Source organism: Ahaetulla prasina, chromosome 4, assembly GCF_028640845.1.
Source record: "Ahaetulla prasina isolate Xishuangbanna chromosome 4, ASM2864084v1, whole genome shotgun sequence".
Classification (NCBI taxonomy): Eukaryota; Metazoa; Chordata; class Lepidosauria; order Squamata; family Colubridae; genus Ahaetulla; species Ahaetulla prasina.
Genome location: NC_080542.1, coordinates 33,791,055 through 33,813,283, shown reverse-complemented (window position 1 = coordinate 33,813,283; position 22,229 = coordinate 33,791,055). Strand labels below are relative to the sequence as shown.

Genomic DNA, 22,229 nt, shown 5'->3' with positions numbered 1-22,229 from the left:
AGAGCACCATTGAAAAAGCCTAAGCACTATATGGGCAATCAGTGAGCTGCATGTTTATCTTAATAACCATCAAATAAATATTCATAGAGCTGCCACAAATGAGAAATACCAATTCATGGTTATCCAGATGGTATCTTATAACTTTATTGCCTCAATATCACACACGGAGTGGGACAGCAGAATGCCATCATTGATTTCCTACGGTTGCATGGGAAAGACTTTACATGCCAAGAATTAAAATACTTGGAATTTGCATGTAATTTTGGGATATTAAAGGATCACACATCAGACTGGCTAGGGGAATTCTGGGAATTGAAATCCATACATCTTGTCAGGGTTGAAAAACACTGATCTAGTCCAAACTTCTGACCTTCAGTTGTGTGCACTAGAAATCCAAAAGTTACGGGAAATATAGTCTTAACATACTTGGAGGATACCTGGATGGAGAAAGCTATTCCAAATGCAGAAGTAGAGAGACTGGTCTGGCTTAGGATACTGCAGACATGTTAGAATTCTTTTCCATTGGGGTTCAGCAAATCAGAAAACTAAAGATGACACACACACCAAAAAAGGAGGAGTGGGGGGGGGAGAAAGTAAGCTCCACACACTGATTTTTACCACAGAAGATTGCCAGAAACAATTTTATTTACACAAAGACAAACATTGCAACATCTTACAAAATACTCAACTGAAAATCGTATTCAGAGCAAGAGAGACAGAAAGCAGGAAAAAAAATCTACAGATATTGTCCACATGTGGGGCATCTTGCCATATCATGGATTGGGGGGGGGCTGTTTAGAAGGGAGGAAAAAGACGAAAAAAGTCCTAATTCCTCTCAATGATAACCATCCCTACGACAGTTTAAAACTTCATGAAATTGGAGCTGTAGCACAAAGTTGTTCAATGCTGGTGTCCTAAGGACTAATGGCTTTTCAAAAGTAGTTGCTGTTCTTGGCCAGAACTTGGTTTCTTTCTCCCTTCTCCCCATCCATCCCATCCACCCCCCAAAAAAACCCCTCAAGATGAAAAATATGAAAACAATGGTTCATGGAGATTTTCTTGTCCCCATCTCACCTAAAGAAAGAGGTGGTAGAAACAAATATAGATGTAACAAAGCTTAAAAGTGGAACCACTATTTCTCAATTGTAAATTTTATGGAATACATGGATATATTTAGCTGTAGTCTTTTTTACTTTAGGTGGAGTGATTTGTATAATTGCAGTGGTAGAGCTTTTGTGTCATGATTATGGATCTGTTAAGTGGAAAAATGGTAGTGGAGAGTAATATATTTTTATACCTATGCCACTGGATAATTAGCTTGGCCCACTGAATGTAAGCTGCATTTGTATAGAAATTGACTTAATGGACATTAAAAGCCTGCAGTGTATTCTAGGGTGAGAGACTATTTCCAACAACCCTGGTAATGCACACACAAGTTCATAGGTTACCCCATGGCGCACACAAATGGGAGCCTGATGGTTTCTAGGCCCTTGTGTAGGGGTGGGCATACAGCCAGAAGCCAGCAATCAGCCTGCTGCAAATCTCTAGGTTTGCATAACGCCCATAAATCAAATGCAGCGACACTTGTTAAGATGTACATGAATGTACAAATAAAGGAAATATCTGCATCTCCTGTGTGGACAAAGAGGAAAAGTATCAGTATTTTAAAGTAGTAGTAGTTCATTCTATAACAGAAAGGAAATCTTCCAGAGAGTTGATACTTCAAGTCCCATCAGTTTTGGTCTTTTTCAGGCTTAGAACTCATAAGATTTGTGCCTCAAATTATTCTGGGCAGCTGAAATTATAGCTGGAATCTAACAACGTTCAGAAGCCCAAAATTTTTCATGTCAAGAGAACTTTACTTACAGAACCATAGAAATGCCTTCTATGAACATTATTTGTGTCAAGCCAATGAACTACCTTGAAAATTCAAAATACCCATTGGGATGATGCCCAATTGGTTATATATTGTTTTCACTACAACTTAGGTTACAATCCTGTCTACATTTACTGGTGAATAAATCCTATTAGTGAACATTTCCTTCTCTGTAGACATGCATAGGATTGTGCTGATTTACTTTATTCAATTTATTGTAATGAAATCCATAGACAAAATATTTATTTCTTTTTGAGGGCAGCAAAGAAGACAAAGGGTCTCAGCCTTGCCCAAGAAGAAAAAGGTCATTTTAGAGTATGAAGAAACTTCCCCACAGAATATAAGTGCAATCTCTCAAAGTCAAGGAATCAGATGTGAAATTATGGGATGGAATGGCTGGCACTGAAGATGAATAGCTTTGGACAATTGGACAAGAGCCACAGCAGACCATCTGACCTAGCAATCATTCCCCTCTTATCAGAAAGGCCTTCTCCAGTCTGGTGTCTTCCAAACATGCTGGATTTCAGTTCTGATAATAGTCAAGCCATGTTGGCTGAAGGATTATGGGAACTAAAGGTTCAATACATCTGAAAGTTACAGATTAAAAACATTGTTATTCATTACTGAGTTACACCTAATGAGCGCTCCATATCTGGCAAAGCATAATTTAAAGACAAGTATAGATGCAAAATAGCTACTTTTTCAGCATTTGAATATTTGAAAAGTTGCTGATCTCTGCTATAATCATGAATCGCATTTTACAAACCACACTGCATTCAACCAAAACCAAATACACCAGAGTACAACTTATACCATGTGTGAACTGAGTCATTGTGTGAATGGCAAAGGCACTTGCTTTAGTTGTGTTAACGTAAGCAGAAGACTGCACAGTGCATGGTACTGAATTAGAGAGATGATATGGAGGGATGGAAGAGTGGTGGTGTGTCCTACTCAAGTCTTCTGGTTTCTATCATTAGCAACCACATTTATTTTGCTGCTTCCCCATTTGTGCAAGGTGGGGAGAGATGGGCAGGCAGGCCCATCTGAGAATGGTGACATATTGTAATGTAGCCCATTCTGAGCCTAATGTCCCCTCTGGTCTACAGAAGCTAGAAACTGAAGTGCAACACCTTTGAAGAATACCCCAAAGGCTGTGGTAATTAACACTATAGGTGGTACTGGTATTTTACAGCACCCAGATACCTTTCCTAGCAAATATGTAATTTACTGCTTCTCATTTCCCATGAAACTTGGTTTTCCTTACTATTCCTCACTTCCAAATATACACTTGTATATATTGGATTTTTTTAAAAAAAGTAATGAAATTCAGAAATGGTAAGAGCTAAATGATAAGGAACACTGATGCCTTCTGTATTGAATGATCCAGTTTCATCATGATAATTTTAAATATCCAAAACATAATATGAGGGAATAGTACATTACAGTACCTAGCAGTGCTCAGGCTGCCACAAGTAGATCTTGGTGGGACAAAGTGTGCATTACCAAGTTGATGGGGGAAGTCTCCAACCTTCCTTATTACCTCTCCCAAGCAGAAAGCTTTTGGCTAATGGTGGTGATGAAAAAAAGCTATCTTCAGGCATGCACTGTTTGATAAATCAGAGCAACAGATGGTATTGAAACAGTGGTCTTCATTGCCACAGAAGGAAAAACAGGAAAGGAAACAGAACATAACACTGTCAAGACACGACATTCCACTCATCATGACTATAAGAATAATTATAGGAAAATCTGGAAAGAAGTATCACTCACACATGCACACCATGGAACGTTTGGGAGGACTAAACCTGAACAAATGCAGGAATCCTTAAAATAGACCCTGGCAAGGTTTCCATATGTGCAGCTAAAAATGTCACAGCCTTACATTCTACACAATGACCCCCTCCCGAGTGCCTCCCCCTCCCACACACAGCTTAGAAATCCCACAGCCCTGGTTAGTGAAAACAGTATCAAGCCCCATCTTTTCCTTTGTTTCATTATCCCTGCTATCAACTTTCCAAAGGAAAGGAGAGTTGATACAAGTTAAAAAAATACTATTAAATAATACATCTGTAATAAAATTATATACCTTTTTTCTTTATATCCATTTCTTTTAAAAGCTAAAATTGCTCTGTTTCTATTTTTTCCCTCTTTTTGGCTGGTGAAGTAACAGCAAATAATTCTCTCCTTTTTCTTTTGCTTTGTTTTTTCTTTATGAATGGACAAACTTTCATCAAAACAGAGTTTGTACAAGTGATACAAGAAATCAAATTATTTACAATAAATGACAAGGAGTCTTTCAAACAATGACAGAGTGGAGGAGGAAGAAAAATAGCGAAAAGAGAGAATGTCAAAGCATTGGTCATGAAACAGTCCACATATGCAAAACGTTTGTTACAAAAAGGATTTTATGACACACATAGTTGATCCAACTAAGGAGGTCCATCCTTGTAAATAGGCTTGCACGCATATATCGCATATATCGCTTGACAGATTGAGAACTGCAGGCATAAACAGGACACATAATTCAGATGTGCAAATCAAAGCACAGCTGAGTGATGATGCAGTCAAACAGAACTGCACTGTGTTGGAAGTGAGTAAATGCTCATCCACAATGATCCCCAGGCTGGTGAGATATTCAGGGTTTCTTTGAACACGCCTGGTGCAGGATCAGGGCCAAAACATGCATTGAGGCTGGGGATATATATGTGATTCCTTTCTGTCTTTATGTAGGATAATTGTTAACTAGATGGCAAATGAAAAAGGGATAGGACTGAGGAGGGATGGTGTAAAAATGAACTTACAGAGAAATTAAGGCATTAACAAAAATGACTTAAAGGCACACTTTTTCCCCTTTCTCCCCACCTTGGGAGCTTTTTCTAGAGCTTAAACCAGAATTATACAAATTGAGGAACAGCTTAGAGCTGAGGTGAGTAGAGAGATTTAGGCAACAAAGGTAGCATTAAATCCAAATATTTATGAATCTATTTTGGGGGTAGGAAAGAGAATGAAAACATTAAAAATTGCAAAGTCAGGGGAAAGGCATTTTGAAAATTCAGGACCGTGGGGGAGGGATTTTCAACCCCAACTCATTTTGCAAACAACCCAGGAGAGAGGAATGCTGTTTCAGGATCAGATTTAGGAAGAGGTGAAGTGGGCAAGTCTGGCTCAATGCAACCGGTAATATGGATGGCCTGCCTAGGATAGTAGAACCTCTGGGGATCCATGCTGCATAGGAAAATTCTCTTGTTCTAGACTCTAAAATGCAAGAGGCAGCTCCCTTTCTCAGGCTGCAATCCATTTCCCTTTCATTCCAAACAAATGGAGGGAAAATTATAAATTCATGTATATGGAAGAGGAAAGAGGAGATGAAACAGAATTACAAGCGTTGGAGATGACCAATAAAGATCATTAAATCCAACAATTCCTTGCTCAGAATGGGCATCCAGATTCAAGATTCTGAATAACTATTTAGGATCCACGTGAACACTGGGGAGAAAATTGATTTTGAGAAAAATACACTTCTTTGACAACTCTTATTAACTGTAGGTATGAGAGACAAAGAGACAGAAAATATTTTTTTTGTCCTCAAGAAGCAAAACGGCTTTTCCAGTCCTAAAAAAGGGAACAGGTTTAGTGTCCAATGGAGGGAGGAGTGGGGGAGGGAATGATATCTGAAAAAGGAATAATGGAGATGTCCACGTGAAAGCCCCCTCACCAAGTTCCTTCACAAATCTCCAAAGAGTCAGGACAAAATGGTGATGCTGGTGAGAACAAATGCTTGGAGACTGACGCGATCACGCACACACAGAGGCTCATTTTGTCCAGTGCAACTCTTTTTTTTCCTTTTTTCTTTTTAATAGATAAAAAATAATAATTTTGTTGTTGTTTTAACGAACTCACAAATGACCAATTAAACCCACAGAGTGACAGCTACAGAAATTGAAGTCTTGGCACTTCACAACACTGGTTCAGCCTCCATTGGTTCTTCTACCGATCTGAAGAAGAAGAAGAAAAGAAAGAAGGCAAAAAAAATGATCATTAATGGTCTTTCACTGTTCCGGAAGTTAACACAGCTATTGGTTGTGCTGTTGATGAAAGAATTTTCAAGGGTTATTCTGACAGTAGTAGGGGCTACTACTACTACTTTGAATTGTTAGTTCAATTCAAAGATTTGTTCTGGGTGGACATGAGGTCCAATGACAGTTATGCCCAACGAAGCACCTTCCAGATGGGCTTTGACCATTGGTGTACTCATCCTAATTTCTGACAGATTGAAGGACCTACACACCACACTATAAAGACTATGTTTCTCAATCTCAGCAACGTTGGTTAATGCAAATCAAGAAAGGCAGTGCTCCTCTTCCTAGTGGATCTGGATGTGGAGAAGTCGTTCCTGCCCACCAGAAACAGTGTTACACATGGTGCTGGGGCAACCGGTCAGGCAGATTAGACCTCAAAAAAAATTTTTTTTTTAAAAAATGAACCTACCGGACATCAGTGTCTGCTTTTCCCTGCTCTGTGTCCACTGACAGTGATGCCATCGCACTGACAGTCTCTGCTTCTTCTGCTTCTCCCTTTTGGGCCTCCAGCAACGAACAGCCCACAATTGCTGCAGAACTTTTCACTGAATTCCAATGTTTGCCTATGATACAATTGCCAAGCATTAGTTTAGAAATTCTAGTACTTGGTTGAATTCCTGTCTTGCCTACCTGTCTACCGTTTCCAAACCCATTGCACTATCAATGAAATAAGGATCTTTGGGATCTTTATTGGAACACTTCTTTCTATAATCATGCCTATATTCAACCACTTGCTATGGTCATGATTAAGGAGATTAATTAAAATAAATGATGAGCATCCCTAACAAATCTCGAGTAGGACTAGAAAGTTAGAACTAGCCAGTTAAGTGTAGCTTAGAGATAAGAAATCTCAGACATGGTCTCTTCTAGCATCTAAAGTTTGCTGGCAAAGTAGCAAAACAAATCTGATGCACCAGAAAGCAGGACTAGGACAATGGGATGGTGCAAGCAAGAGGATTTGTGCTAAAATTCAGAGAAACTTAACTACTGCTTCAAAAGATAGTATTTTAAGCCGATGCTGGAAGGCCATTTGTTTGGGCTACTGTAGCTGATGTTTCTAGGGAATTGAACTGGGGGGCTATTAAGCCATATTTAAATCCTAAATGTTATGGCTCTGAATTAGGCAGTAGCATCCCAGCCCCCAATGCCACATATGGTAATACATTGAAGGTTTTTACTTTTTATCTCTAACAATTTTTTTGCAACATTAATTTTAGATTAGTTGAGAATATTGCAGATGCCATGTTGAATATAAAGGGCAACCTGCCTCTTACAACCATGTTGCCAACCCCAATTCTTCACACCAATATGCTGACTGGGGAATTCTGGGAATTGAAATCCATGTTCCTTAAAGCTAACAAGATTAATAAATGCTGTTTTATATTACACAGCTATAACCCTAACCTGGATGTAGAATAAATCACCAGTTCATTTGTTTTCTTTAACAAATTTTTTTTTAAATAAGAAAATGCATCACGAAGCCAAGAGCATGCCCCAAAAACTTACTCTGGATTTCAATGACATTCTCCAATGTAGCTATGGCATTTGAATTGGGTTTTTGTTGCAACAGATTTTGATCCAACTTTTCCAACTGCAACAAAGGAAACTCAAGTTTAGTTTTTTGATTTCCAGTCTGGATAGAAGTCATGAGAAAAGATAAATAGTTCAAATAAATGGGAGCCTCCGAAAAAAGGTGCATGTGAAAATAATTGGGGAAATGGTGACAAAAAAAGCCAAAACAATTCTATGTCAATTTCCCACAAAGCCTTCATGTACCATTTCATCCATTTAATATTGTGAATTTATTAACTTTGGTTCTGTTAGATTTGATTGACATTTGTGTTTAATTTGTTTGATTATATTTAACAATAAGGTACCTGTACTTAAATATAACAATTTCCGTGTCTCCTTGTGCTCTGCCTCTAGTACTAGTATATATATACAATTCACCAAGTCTTTATTATTTTGTTGCTGAAAATCACAGTCAGATTTAGAGAAAAACTAAACACTCCGAGGAGTATTAGCATTCTAAATAGAAAATTTAGAAAAATATCTACAACAAACCATATTGTCTCATACATGTTGAAGATGAATGGTGCTAATTCTTAGGAAAAGTAGCTGAGCTTTAATAAAAGGTTTATAAATGCACTCTGAACTCTGTCTCCTCTTATAGGTGCTTACTAGCTCATGGGACCTATACCTACTCTGTGTTCAGAATATTTGTAAAGATGATGCTTTTTTGCAAGGCTTTAACAATTTTTTTCTTGATTTTAATACTTTTAAATTACTATTTCTTGTAATAATATTTAGCTACCTTTGCTATAAATAGAAAGATGCATTGGATACGCTAACCACTTTGAATTATTTGTAAAAATAACAAAGTGGAATACAGATAAATATATTTTGATGTTTCCATTCCAAGCCCGACTGAGACTTTTCCAGCACCCTCCTTGTTACTTGTACTCACCTCAAGGCCAAGCAAGGCAGAGACACAGGCTTCAGAGGCATCACAGATGGCAGTCAGATCATGACCACCTTCTAAAGCTAGGACAACACGCCCATCTGCTAGATCCATCAGTTGTTTGGTCAGGTGCCCAAAACCTACATGATTAAGAAGGAAATATGAATTAGTGATTTCCGTGTTAGCTTTTACATTGCTCTTTGCTAGCAATTGAAGAAAGTCATGGATATCTATTGTGATGAAAAACAGTACCTTCAACATTTATGAAGACAGTGATCAAGCTACTGGAACCTTCAAGAAGGCTTAAATAGTCTTTAAGCCACTATCCAGGACAGTCTGTGCTCTGGGTTTTTAATAATGCTTGTATGAGATACACGCTTCAAAAGATCAAAGAAGTAGAGATAAATGATCTCCATGGAAAAAATCATTAGATAAAAAGAGCTGCAGCTCCAACTATGTGGCATCGTTTAAACACATGGAGAGACTACAGTTCAGTAACACAGCTTTTCACGGCACTGCAATTAATAGGGCCGGAAAAGGCATGTCAGAAAGGCTATGACTTGTAAAACGGTAAATAGCTGAATTACTGTCAATAAGATATCCTCCTATATTCATACTGATTTTGAAATTCTAACCTGACAAATGTCTTTTGCTAAGGTCAGAAAACCTATGGAGACACTGGAATCTTAAGCAAACTACTTTAGCTTCATAGTGGAAGTTAACTGGGAAATCTATTTATATCTTTCCCAACTAGTCTGTGAATAGTTTTCTCTATTTATAAACTAAATTAATAAAAGGACCTTGCCCCATGTTCCTCAAACTCACATTTGGCTGTGACGGAATATCCACCCAATGGAGACAAGTGTCCCTCAACAGCATCAAAGCCAGCAGAAACAAGGACCATATCTGGGGAAAACTCGTGGGCTATAGGCATCACCACAGTCCTGGAGGACACAAAACAGCTCTCAGATTTCTCTTAGGAACAGGCGGCAGGACAGCATTAACTCTGGATTAATTGCGATGTATGGATCAGGAAAATTTCATCTTTTCCATCTTTCTAACTTTATCCAATGCACTGAATTAAACTGGCCACATATTTGCAGACAAGCCTTCCTCAACTTGGCATCATTCATAATTTTAACTTACATAGTGCATTATCAGCCTGGCTTTTGGCCTTCAATGCTAGAAATCAGAGATGAAGAACAATCATGGGCTATTAGAAGGTTTTTCCTAACTGTACTCAACCATTTTTAGAATGGAACTGTGTTAGTTTGCTAAAGCAAACAAAACCAACAAGCAAATCATGTGTCCCTGAATTTTATAGCATAACATGAATAAATCAATGTTCCACAAAAGTCTTTATGAGACCTGCAATAGCAATAGGCAGAGGTAGTCACCTCAAGCAACAAATGCTAAGAAGTGGCAACAGAGCAGATGGAGAAAACTGTAGGCAGCGTGTCTTAGTTGCTCTAATGTAGTAACATAATGAAAAAATAGTTGCCATTGCCAGAGTTGAAGTGCGAAAGGCCAGTTAGCTTATTTTCATCTCATTAGGAAAAGTCTTGGACAATCCCAGTTGTTAAGTACCTAAGAAATTTTTGCCTTCTAGAATTTGCCACAAAGCAAAAGAGGAAGAAATACATTTGACAGTATTATGACACTATTGTTGTCATCTAAACTTTACTTTGAAAATGACAACCCATGCCTTGGCACATTCCAGAAGAAAAACAGAATGTTCTCTTGTTGGCCACAGAGCTTTACACATTCTTTTTTACTGTGGACAGCAAACCTACCTGAAGGCTGTTAGATATTCCACATCACCAATAGGGGGATCCACTCCACCAGTCCAGGCAATGTTTACGTTGTAACCTACACCCATCCCACCACCAACCTGGAAGAAAGAAACATGGTGGATAACAAAAGCCCTCAGCCATATTCAGCTTATTGTTCTTTATAGTTTCATGCATGTTTTTGAACATCAAAATTATTTCTTCATTTTCCTCTTACGTAGATCCATTTTGTAATAATTTAATATAGATTACTCATTAGACCTCTTTGGCTTTAGTTGGAACCTAATTCAAGGTGCAGTTTTATTTCTCTGCTCATATTTCTAAAATGTTTTGGGATTAAAAATATTTTAGTATTTTAATTTACAGATTCCAAGCTGGTTCCATCTTTAGCATCTTTTGTTCTACAAATCAGATTTTAAAAAATAAAGGAATACACATACCTCTTCAGGAGCTCCACTGCCTGGAAAGAAATTTCCATTATCATAACGATGGAGGGAAATGTACAGAACACTGGGGTCGCTGTAGAATGCCTGCTGTGTTCCATTGCCATGGTGGATATCCTATCGACATGAAGTAGAATTTAAGTAGAAGAATCACCTTGTAGGCATTGTAGGCATGTAGGCAGCAAGACATTCACAGGTCTCTTTAATTATATTGGCGGACATAACTTTTTTAAAAATGCTCATTTTTAAATGCTTTGTAAGCTCATAAAACCATTTCATAAGATGCTGGTGTTTTCACATAACTTGTGAAAGTTCAGACATGAATGCCAAAATTTCATGGGAGATTAATATTCTCACACAAGATTCTGATGTTCCCAAAGAAGTGTGCTACGTATTATTTTCTATGACATCTCAGCTCTTAAAATAACAGTATGATGAACCTGAGCATCTGAAAAAGTTGCTGATGCTACCTTACGCCCAAATCAGGGTAGAGATAATGTCCAAGGAGGACATTAAAAGTTGATGTAGGAAGAGCTTCAGAAGAAATTCATGAGGTGGGACAAAAACCCCAAAGACAAATCTTATTGTTCTTTTTAAACTGAGTGAAACACACTCTAGAAGTTCTAATATTTTATTTTATTTTTCTGTGACTCTCTGCGAATTTCGTACTTAAAAGAGACCAGATTTTGAATATCACACAGTGACAAGCAAGCTTTCTGGATCTATTCCTCCTTTCTTTTCAAATGTGGAAGAAATTCTTACTGAGGGGATGGCAGTTATCTTTCTTGGCACGGCAGTTAGAAAGAGTTGCCTCTTTCTAAACTTTAACTTAAGAGAGTGACCACTGGAGTAGAAAAAGGAAAAAAAACACCTTACCCAATCCACGATCAGGATTTTACTGATGGCAAGCTTTTGTTGTAAAAGCTTAGCAGCAATAGCAACAGAATTGAAGAAGCAAAAGCCCCTAAACAAAATGAAAAGGAAGAAGGGTGTTAATGGATCAGGATAGAGAAGCAGCATAAGAACTGATATACTCTACCAGAATAGGGCCTTCCTAAGCCCAACAGTCTCCATTACAACAGGTGGCCAGATTTCATGAAGGATATGCTCATTGATAGAGCAGCTGTCTAAGTGATTCTAGCAGGTACTAGATTCAGTATCTCACCTCTCCAATTAGTACTAGGATAAAGCCTTGCCTAAAATCCTGGAATGCTCCTGCCACTAAATGAAGGAAACAATAATACTTCAGTCTGGTCCATGTAGCACCTATTCTTATTTGACCTTTTAAAAAATGCTACTTATCATAACAGCCACCATAGAATGCTATGAAAAAGAGTAATCTTATCACCTTTTATACATCCATTTTCCAAACATATTTGGGGGTATGGATGCCTAAGTAATGTAAGCAAATAAGTTTTTCATTAACAGCTCAACTATGCAGTATTACTCAAGAAAAAAGAGATGGAATTTCATTTGAGAAAGCACTTAACTTTTTAAAAATGCATCTTTACTTATTCCACTTTCCCAAAAGAATTCATTTTAGAAAATGTAACAGTAGTTAAATGTAGATATTTCTCCCCACTTTATAGTATATACTTACATGGCAGTAGATTCTTCAGCATGGTGACCTGGTGGTCGGATGACAGCATATCCATTCTAAGGATGAAAAAGTCACGTGTCTTTAATAATGTGTTCATTACATTATGATTAGCACAACCGCTTTTAATGCACTTTCTGTCAATGGATTCAAAGAAGAATTTACCTTAAGTTCCCCAGATGCCACTTTAAAGGCCAGCTCCAGCAAACAGCCAACAGCCATGCGGACTGCACTGGATGAATGCATCTCATTCCACACTGTGTCACTGTCAACCTGCCATGAAAGTTTATCATAGATCACAGGAGTTGCAAAAGCTAAAGAATAAAACCATCCAAGCTGCTCTGATCATTTTCTTCGATTGCCATCCTGCCTTTAGTTTATGAGTAAAATGGAGCGCACACAGGATTCAGGAAAGTGACAAAGATACATCCTTTCCAACAGGCTGCCAAATTGCTAAGTAGTCTCTGCGGATTTTACTCCTATAGTTCTTGCTGACTATAGGGGGCAGTGCTCTTCTCAGTTTCAAGCGCTGTCGGAAGACATTTCTGCAGTCGCCAGCAGAATGTTACAAAGCACTGTTATTTTCACACTGTAGTGGTACCTATTTATTTATTTGCATTTGCATGCTATCAAACTTCAGGTGGGGCATGAGCTAGGCTGAGGATGGGAGCCCACCCCATTGCATGGCTGACAAGCCCAGCGTCTCAACTGCTGAGCCACCGCACTGCCCCAGCTTGTTAATAAAATTGATTTAATGATATTGATGTTTAATTTTACACTAGTTTTAACATTTTTTTTATTTTCATATTTTATAATTTGTATTTGAGCTGTCCTGAGTGCTGTATGGATAAAAAGGCAGGATATATATTTCATTTAAAAAAATAATAGAAATAAATGAGAGATGCAGCTGAGGCTTGATTCATCACTTTAATGCTTGCAGGCAATAGATAATTGCTATATAGGATTCTTGTGGTTATTCAATAGCATGTAGGATGAAGATAAGAAACAACAAACCCAAAAGGAATTACTTTTAAAGCCATTTCGGTACAGTTCAAGGACACATGAAAAGATCAAGAAGATGCAATTAAAATATAACATAGAGAACCATCTTATATCAAATTCAATCTTTTGTCCTCTGGGTTTCATACTGCAGCTCTACAGGCTTTCAAGGAGGGTCGTGCTCCATCACAGATGAAAACTACATCTGCTTGCTACTAACTTGAAGCCTTATTCCCAGAAATTAAATAAATTGCCTAGCAGAAATGAAGCTTTAAGATGGTATATGGAAGGCTTTCATTTCCTGCCATCTGATTTTCCTGGCAACCGTATTTCACTCACCCCGATTCCACCACATGGGAGGACAGCATACATCTTCTGACTAAGTGGACCTTAGAGGAGAAACAAAGAAGAGAAAAGGGGGTATGAATGCCACATATATACCAGTTGCATTGTACGTAATATTAATTCATTTACATCACATTTTTGGTGTCTATTTTAATTGCCATAGGAAGAACAAAATTATAATCTTTATGAATAAAGGATTAAACTGGGCAACTTTACATTCCATTACTTCTTTGTTAATTGCCTATAGTGGCTTATAAATTCATCAGTTTAGAAGCCTACAATTTTGAAAAAGCCTAAGATCAAAAATAGTTTAAAAGGCATAGATCAAAGAGGCCCTCCCCTTAAATTCTATCTAGCTTCCCCCCAAAAATTGGGACTCTTCCCATTATGTGCAAATGCTCACTTTATTTTGCACCACTGCCTCACACATCCCACCTCCCACTGCTGGAAAATACAGTCCCCTGCCACCAAAAGTTTTCCCATTTGATACAGAAGTTTGGAAAGACACAATTTATCAGACATTATATTAAAAAGATGGCCTACCAGATTGCTTTTTCTCATATTTAATTGTACATTTTCTGCCTTTACCACGCACACAGATAAAGCAAAGTTCTGTACATTCTGCAATTTCTAAAGTGGAAGGAGGAGCAACATTTTGCATTATGAAAATAGAATTACATTCATAAAATTCTAGACATTCTACCTAGTAATTTCTTGTTGTCAAGTTTTTGCCTGTTCAAGGGGCTTGTTCCATATAGTAATGTGTGATGTTCCGAATGGACAGCCTGGATTTCATCCAATGTTGCCTTCCGACCTCGGATTCTCTAAGTAACAAAAAAATGGGTGAAGACATTAGACAGAAGAGTTGAAATATGGACTTTGAAAGGATTTTTAATTTTTTTTAATTAATATTTTTATTGCGTTTTACAGATAAACAAATCTTACTCATCTAATGCAGAACTGCGGTCATTTACATATCATAACATTCCAGTTCAAATACTCTATTCATTTTTACTATACATTTTACTTCCATTTTGTCTATTTCTTTTCTTTTTTTCTGTTCTCAATCCAATTATACCATTTCTCCCATATTGCGTAGTATTCAGAATCTATTTGTCCTTTCAGTTCAATTGTTAATTTATTCATTTCATTACAGTCAAATACTTTTTTAATTACTAAACCTTCAGAAGGTATGTTTGTATTTCTCCAACATTGTGCAAAAGCTAACCTTGCTGCGGTTATTATATGTAAAATGAAATATATTATTCTTTTATCGTATTTCCTTTTAGCTATCCCTAGTAGAAATAGTTCCGGGGTATATTCTATCTGATGTCCTGTTAGTTCCTGTAACCATCTATATATTTTCTTCCAGTACTACTTCGCTTCAGAACATGATAGAACATTCTATATTGGTTCTCTTTGTATTTTGCCAATTTAGTTATCTTATAATTTCTATTCCAAATGTTTTCCCAATCCTCCAATTCAATACTATGCCCAACATTTTTTGCCCACGCTATCATAACTCCCTTCACTCTGTCTTCAGCTCTATCAAATTTTAATAAGTAATTATAAATTACTGGCTTTTGTTTTCAGAGTTTCACTTTCTTTTGCTATTCTCTTTTGTGCTGGAAATACAGACTGAAAGATACATATCTCTTTTTTTTAAAAAAAAAAACCTCTTTTCTGTGTGGCTCGTTTCCAAGACAAATAAAGAGGCAGCAAAATTGGACATACTTGCAGCAATTTAAAGATTAGCTAATTTATTAGGACTCAAGGAACAGAACAAATTCTACCAAGTGCCTGATAATATGGACTCATCGATTTTGTATTTCTTATTTTTTATGATGCCAGAAAGCTTGGATATTCCAGGATAGGCCTTCCTTCACTGTAAAACCATTTCTCCAAATGCAGCTATTTTTTCAACATGACTTTGGAAGCTGTCTTACCAGCTGCTGGGGAAAAAGTTTCACTCTGAGATTTCTTACCTCGCACTTGGTTAACAATCCTGTCTCTTGTAGTCTGGACCAAATACTTTGGATCCTACCAGCATGTTCTGGATGAACATTAGTGTTTCCACATGTACATTGGTGTTTCAGCATGAATGTGTCATAAACAACACCTGTGAGAAGGTGGGAAAGGAGCACAGAAAGGAAGCAGGAAAAAATAAAAAGCAACTGAAATCCTGTCCAAACTTTTATGGGCAGGTAGCATATTTGGGATTCTGCTGGCACGCTAAAGACACTTTTGTGTCACAAAATTACTACCATCATGGGTGTGTTGAGTTATAAAGCAACAATTTAGTAGAAGGCAAACTCCTAAGATTGCTTTGTATCAACTAGTCAGGATGGCTTCTATTATCCTGACTTTTCTCTTTCTCTTTTTTTTTAACACAACGGCTAACCATCCTTTCTAAACAAAGCAGAAAGTTGTGGCTACCACATGATTTTTATTTGTTAAGAATCCCTGTGAGCTTAATTAGGTTCTCAGACAGATTCTATACATTATCATACATAATCAGTCTCTGAGATCCTACCCTGGCCATACCGCCTTCAAAGACTGCAGCCAAATGCAACAAAAGAGAAAATAATAAAACATTATTTAGAGAGATTTAATGTAAATTTAAATTATATCTTTTCCCCCCACATTTTTTTCATGTGCCTATTCAAATGGCACATAGCAACCAACAAACAACTTTTTTCCCAGTGCTTTTAAGTCAGTGTTGACTCCTGGCAACTGGATGGATTAACTCCTAACGTTTTTCCGATGAGACAGCAAACCATTTCCAAAATCTTGTTAGGGCTGAGAAAAAGTGTCTGGCCCAAGATAACCCACCAGGCTTTGTGCCAAAATCAGGATCAGAACTCATGGTCTCTCAGTTTTTACACTGATACCTTAACTACTATACCAAACAGGCTGTCCAACAAACCACAAAGGACCCTGAAGTTGAAAAAAAAATGCATTAATTAAAAGTATCTAAAATCAAGTATCTAAAAAGCATTTGCGTTAGCTAGACCACTAACCTGTGCAAAATGAAGGAATCACATGATTTGCAGTGGTTTCCAAGTATCCACTGGCTTTTACTGAAGGCGCTATTTTTAAAGCCTTTTAAAATTATCAGAGGGACTGCCCCTCCAGTTATAAACCTCTCCAGCCATTAAGATTTGCAAAAGCCTCCCTTATCACAGAAGCTTGCATATCTGGCATAGGAAAAAGCATTGCATTGTTTCTAGCTTGGAATACATTCCCCTATGAGTTACATTTGGCCTATATTCTGGCAACTTTAAGAAAGATGCTGGAGAAGTATTTCTTTCTATATGCTTTTGATACTGATTAACATTTAATTTTGTTTCAATTTTAAAATTTTGTGATTGACAGACGTCTTAAATCCTCATCAAATAAAATAAAACAGTAATAAAACAAGTCCAGTTAAAACTACCAAACTGGCCATCTTCTCTCAATGAACCAAACTGATTGAGATTCAAGATACAATCCTGTTGTACCCTAAAGTAAAGAATAAAGCAGAGACAATATTTAGTTCCGGGACACTAGGGACAGGATGTGATAATAAAGGAGAACATTTGCAAAATCTCTTGCATATCTGAGAAAGAAAATTTCAGGGTAGGAGATGCACTTTCTAAGCAGTTTATTCATGCCCAGCAAGACAATGATCTCCCTATCTTCCAAGCTCCAGGAAGAAAAGAAGTTCTTCACCTACCTGTAGTGAAAAGGTGATGGACCAATGGCTCAGTTGTACTGTTCTTCAGACTAGTACTAGCAGGTGAAGACTGAGTACGGCTAAGGGCTTGATGGGGTACAGTGTTGATGCTCAGGGGAGTTTGATAGAGTTGCAGAGATCTTAGCTGATGCGCATCAGCGAATACCTGTACATTTCATACGAATAGTAGCCAGAGAGAAACAAAAAGAAAAACAGATCAAAATATCACTTCAATATTTTGCCAGCTTTTAAAAAACTGCCTTATTTAGCCCAACACATAGTATTTACGAGGAAGCTAATGCTCACTGACAGTTGCTCTTTCGTTTTTACTTTACAACGAGAAGGAGCGTCTCAGGTAAGACCAACGCCCCTTCTCCACAATGGTAGAGATAGCATCCAGGAATGGGACATTCCAAAGCTGGCTGTCCTATGGGCAGGGCACGGTCCAGTCCGAAGTCCCCTGCTCTGTGTGGATACTCTAAAGCACCCACCTGCCATCAGCCGAGATGTAGGTGTCCAACTTATAATGGCGGATAAAAGGGGATAGAGGGGACCAGGTAGCCTGCGTTGCCTATACGCTGCAGTGGTGGCCATGCTCCTGGTAGAGTGGGTGGTTACTTGCTGTGGCACCGGCAAGACTTGGATCTCATAGGCCTTAGTGATACATGCCCTAATTCATCTTCCCAAGGTTGAGGGGGTAACCCTGTTTCCCAGCATGGCAGGCTGGAAAGAAACTAACAGGGATTCTGTTCTCCACAGGGAGGTAGTCCTTTTGATATATATGCGAAGGGCCCTCCGCACATCCAAGGTGTGCCACCTATGTTCCAATTGGCAGACTGGTTCAGGGCAGAAGTTCGGCAGCACCAGTTCCTGAGGCCTGTGGAACCAAGTGTTCACCTTAGGGATGAACAAGAGGTCCGAAAACCACTCTGTCAAAGTGGAAAAGTCTTTCCATACTGACAGAGCCGCCAGCTCTGAGATTCGCCTGGCCGATGTGATGGCCACCAAAAACGCCACCTTACATGTAAGGTAGCATAGTCTGGCTTCTCTCAAAGGCTCGAAGGGGGCCCCTGTAAGGGTGTTTAGGACTTTGGCCAGGTCCCATGTTGGGAACCTGTGCACCACCAGCGGCCTGAGGTTGGTCACTCCCCTGAGGAACCGACGAACCATAGGATGCTGGGAGAGGGAGTCCACAGCCCCACATGCCAAAACAGAGGACAAGGCCGCCACCTGCCACCAAATCATATTTGGGGATAGCCCATTATCCAGTCCTTCCTGGAGAAACTCCAGGATCTGGGCTATGGAAATGTCCATAAGACTAAACCTCCCTTGTCACACCACCCACAAAAGACCTTTCATGTGGTGTTATAAATTCGGTTGGTTGAGGCTCTATGCAAGGCTCAATCGTCTTGATGACCCTGGAGAAAAAGTTGTCCCAACTCAGAAGGCTCCACTCAAGTGCCAGGCAGTCAGTTGGAACCACTGAGGGTCCGGATGGACCAACACCCCCTGGCTGAGGGAGATCCTGTTCTGAGGAATTCCCCAGGGTCAAGCCACTGACAGCTTTACCAGATCTGCAAACCAAGGCCTTCTGGGCCAGTGGGGAGCCAGAAGCAGAAGTTCCTGGTGACCTTCAGCAGTTTCCTGGTGACCTTCAGAATAAGTGGAAGAAGAGGGAAGGCATACGGTAATCATGGAGGCCATGGGCTGTGCAGCACATACAGTCCCTCTGTCCCTGGTGTTGCAAACCTGGTGAAAAACCTAGGAAGTTGGCAATGGTCTTGGGTGGCAAATAGATTGACTGCCGGGAGGCTGAAGTGGTCCGTCATTTCCCAGAACAGGATGGGTGCAGGTGCCACTCTGTGTGGTTGACTGAAGCTCTGCCGAGCCAGTCCCCTGGATGCTTGTCACGCCTGATATATGTGCTGCCCTGATGGACAGTAGCTGAGTCTCTGCCCAGAGGCCCAGCTACTCGGCCTCCTGCATGAGGCCTGGAGTGGGTCCCCCACCCATCCTCGAACATCTTGAGGGCTAGTGGATCGGGCAGAGCTCTAACCAATGTTGTGGCTCAGATCCTCCTGAGTCCACTGTCCCTGAGCCATACGTGACTGGAGGTGAGCTCCCTAGCCAAATAGGCTGGCATCAGTTGTCAATGTCAGTGTCAGGTGATCTGGTTCTCTGAACTAGCAGCCTTTGGAAATGGTCCAGACATCCACCAATCGAGGGAAAGGATCACCTCTGTCAGAACATGCACTCTGGCCAGTGAGTTGCTCCTGCGAGATCTCTGCTATGGAAGGAGGAACCACTGTAGGTTTCTTCTGTGGAATCGTGCCTATGGGGTGATAGAAATACAGGACACCATCTTTCCCAGGAGCTGAGAGAGAAGGAGTAGTGATACAGTACGCTCTCTCCTGATACTAAGTGCCAATTCCCTCAGGCTGGATTGGCACTCCTGGGATAGATATAACTTGGACTCCACAGTATTGATGACTGCCCCCAAGTGAAGCACGCAAGTCATCCGGACCAGGTGGCTTTTGCTCAGATTTATAGAAATGCCATGGTCCTGTAGGACCCGGATCTTGGTAACCAGGTCCCTCCTTGCCTGTGGTTCTGAGCTAGACTGAATAAGTATATCATCCAGATAAAACTGGATCCTTATTGGAAGAGTGGAGGTGGCCTGCCAGTGTGGCCATCAGCTTGGTGACCACTCTGGGGGTGGAGGACAGGCCGAACAGCAATCCCCGCTATTAGTAGTGTTTCCCCGCATAATGGAAGTGGAGAAACTGTCTGTGGGTGGGTAGGATGGGGACGTGAAGGTACGGCTTCTGTCAGATCCACTGATGTGAGGAAGTCACCCTTTCTGATGTTTTCTAAGATGGTCTGGAGCGACTACATCTTGAACCATCGGTAAACAATGTGATGGTTCAGAGTTTCAATGTTGAGAATTGCCCTTCGCCCCCCGAGGCCTTTGGGATGACAAACAATAGGGAGTAAAACCCGTCCCTGCTGCTCTTCTGGAACCGGTTGGATAGCCTACATATCCAAGAGATGTTTTATGGCCGATTCCATGAGGAGCCACTTTATCTGATCCTTTAACACTGGACATCGGATGAAAAACCCCTGGGGTGGTGGGGTGGTAGAGAGGAATTCCAGGAAGAGGCCCAACCCTCAGTGTCTCCCTGACCCAAGCATCCATGGTGGTGTACTCCCATTGGCTATCAAAGAATGCCAGGCAACCCCCGATGGGAGGGTTGGATGAGCAGTCACCTTGAGTGTCAAAATGAGCAACCCCTCCCACTTTGAAAGGACTGTTTGTGTGGCTACCATTGCCCTTGCCTGCCCTGTCTGTCCTGTTGTTGCCCCTGCCTGGGGAGAAAGGATATTTGCGAGCGTTGCATTCCAAATCCACTGTCCGGCCCTCGAAAGGACGAGGGGTGAAAATAAGACTGCGAGCGGGAGTCTGTTCTCTGGGACATGAAGGGCAACATCCTGCCCTTGTCCCTAACTCGACTATAATAGGGTCCAGGGAGTCCCCAATATATCTCTGGAATACAGGGCGGATGCCAGTCTCCACTTACTTCTGGTATCGGCTTGCCACTGGCAGAGCCATAGGAGATGTCGGGTTGCCACCGATGAGCCGATGGACTTGGCCGCGAATCTTGCTGCATTTAGCATAATGTGTGCTGAAAATTCCATTGCCACCATTAATTAAGGTCTTGATGGGACCTTGTGTCAGCGGCTGGAAGCCTTTCTTGTAATTGCCTCAACCAGAGTAGTGAGGCTCTATTAAAAAAGGAGGCAGCTGTGCAGGCCTTAACAGATGGGGCTCCTCTTGCCATCTTACCTGATTTTGAGCTCTGTGTTTAAATATTTTTGGGGAGGGCTTATTTTCAGGGGAGAGGCTTATTTTAGTGCATGCACTCAAAAGTCCGATTGGGCTTATTATCGGGGGATGTCTTATTTTCAGGGAAGTTGCATCTTCTCTCCTGACAAAGATGCCCGGCTGGAAGAGACTGGAGAATATTCCTGATCCTAAGGGGGGGGGTAGGGCTTTCCCTGAAAAATGGAACCCCTGATGATGGTCTTGGGACCTGGGGTAATCAGAAACCACTGATACTGCCCTCTGTTGCAACCCGGTGCAATTGCCTGTCTTATTGCCTCGGAGATCAAAGCTCCCATACTGGCCAGGATTTGAGGCTCTAATTGCTCCTCCAAGCAAAAGCCTGCAGCGGTGGGTGTGAAGGTTGCCTCAGCTGAGGAAATCCTCTGTCTTACAGGTTGCTTCCAGGAAGCCTCTGGTAGCCTGGGTTCTGGCATTGAGCTGAAGAGCAACTCACTGTTGCCGGGCAGATCAAGGCCTGCTCCAGGGCGTCATTTGGAGACCATGCTGCCGCTGGCAATTCCTCCTGAATATCAGGCAGTTCTACTGCCATGAGGTAAAGGGTTGGGAACAGGCCAGCTCCATAATTTGAAGGCTTTTGGCCTTATCACCTTCCCTTTGAGCCTTTTCAATGGCTTTCTCAACAGGCTTTTGCCTCAGCTTGGCCTCCCACTCTGCGGCCTTAGAGGCCTTTCTAGACAGCTTGTTTGAGTGGTGCTCAGCTGCTGCTCGTTTTCTTGAGAGCCTTGCTCCCAAGGGCCCTGCTTCCTGATTAATGTCCTGGCAAGGGATTGTCGGGTTTCCCGCCCTGCAAGCTGTGTCCCTGGGAAATGCAGCCGCCATTTTGGGCTGTCTGGCCCAGCAGTCTTGGGCCCTGCTATATAGCTTGCCTGAGTGACAATCTAGTATGGCCAGGGTTAGACATGGCAGGGGTTAGAATGGCTCATATGGTGCTGCAGTCTATGGGCTCTATTTGCAGGACTGATTACAGCACAGCGGAGTCGTCTGACAGTCTCCCGACTCACCTCCCCCATGCACAAAGAT

General features: G+C 40.5%; 1 protein-coding gene across 9 annotated transcripts in view; it reads right to left on the bottom strand.

The window, feature by feature from the left end:
- Positions 1-611: 611 nt before the first annotated feature.
- HDAC5 (histone deacetylase 5) overlaps positions 612-22,229 on the bottom strand; it is a 178,967-nt gene continuing 157,349 nt past the window's right edge. For all 9 annotated transcript variants that reach the window (XM_058184072.1, XM_058184075.1, XM_058184071.1 and 6 more), the window contains 14 exons: positions 17,306-17,471; positions 15,576-15,709; positions 14,294-14,414; positions 13,585-13,634; positions 12,412-12,519; positions 12,250-12,305; positions 11,526-11,613; positions 10,647-10,766; positions 10,210-10,307; positions 9,242-9,360; positions 8,423-8,556; positions 7,462-7,546; positions 6,365-6,518; positions 612-5,871 (listed from right to left, as the gene is read on the bottom strand). In XM_058184072.1, coding sequence (XP_058040055.1) covers positions 5,832-5,871; positions 6,365-6,518; positions 7,462-7,546; positions 8,423-8,556; positions 9,242-9,360; positions 10,210-10,307; positions 10,647-10,766; positions 11,526-11,613; positions 12,250-12,305; positions 12,412-12,519; positions 13,585-13,634; positions 14,294-14,414; positions 15,576-15,709; positions 17,306-17,471 — 1,473 coding nt within the window. In that variant the 3' untranslated portion in view covers positions 612-5,831. The remainder of the gene's footprint in view (positions 5,872-6,364; positions 6,519-7,461; positions 7,547-8,422; positions 8,557-9,241; positions 9,361-10,209; positions 10,308-10,646; positions 10,767-11,525; positions 11,614-12,249; positions 12,306-12,411; positions 12,520-13,584; positions 13,635-14,293; positions 14,415-15,575; positions 15,710-17,305; positions 17,472-22,229) is intronic.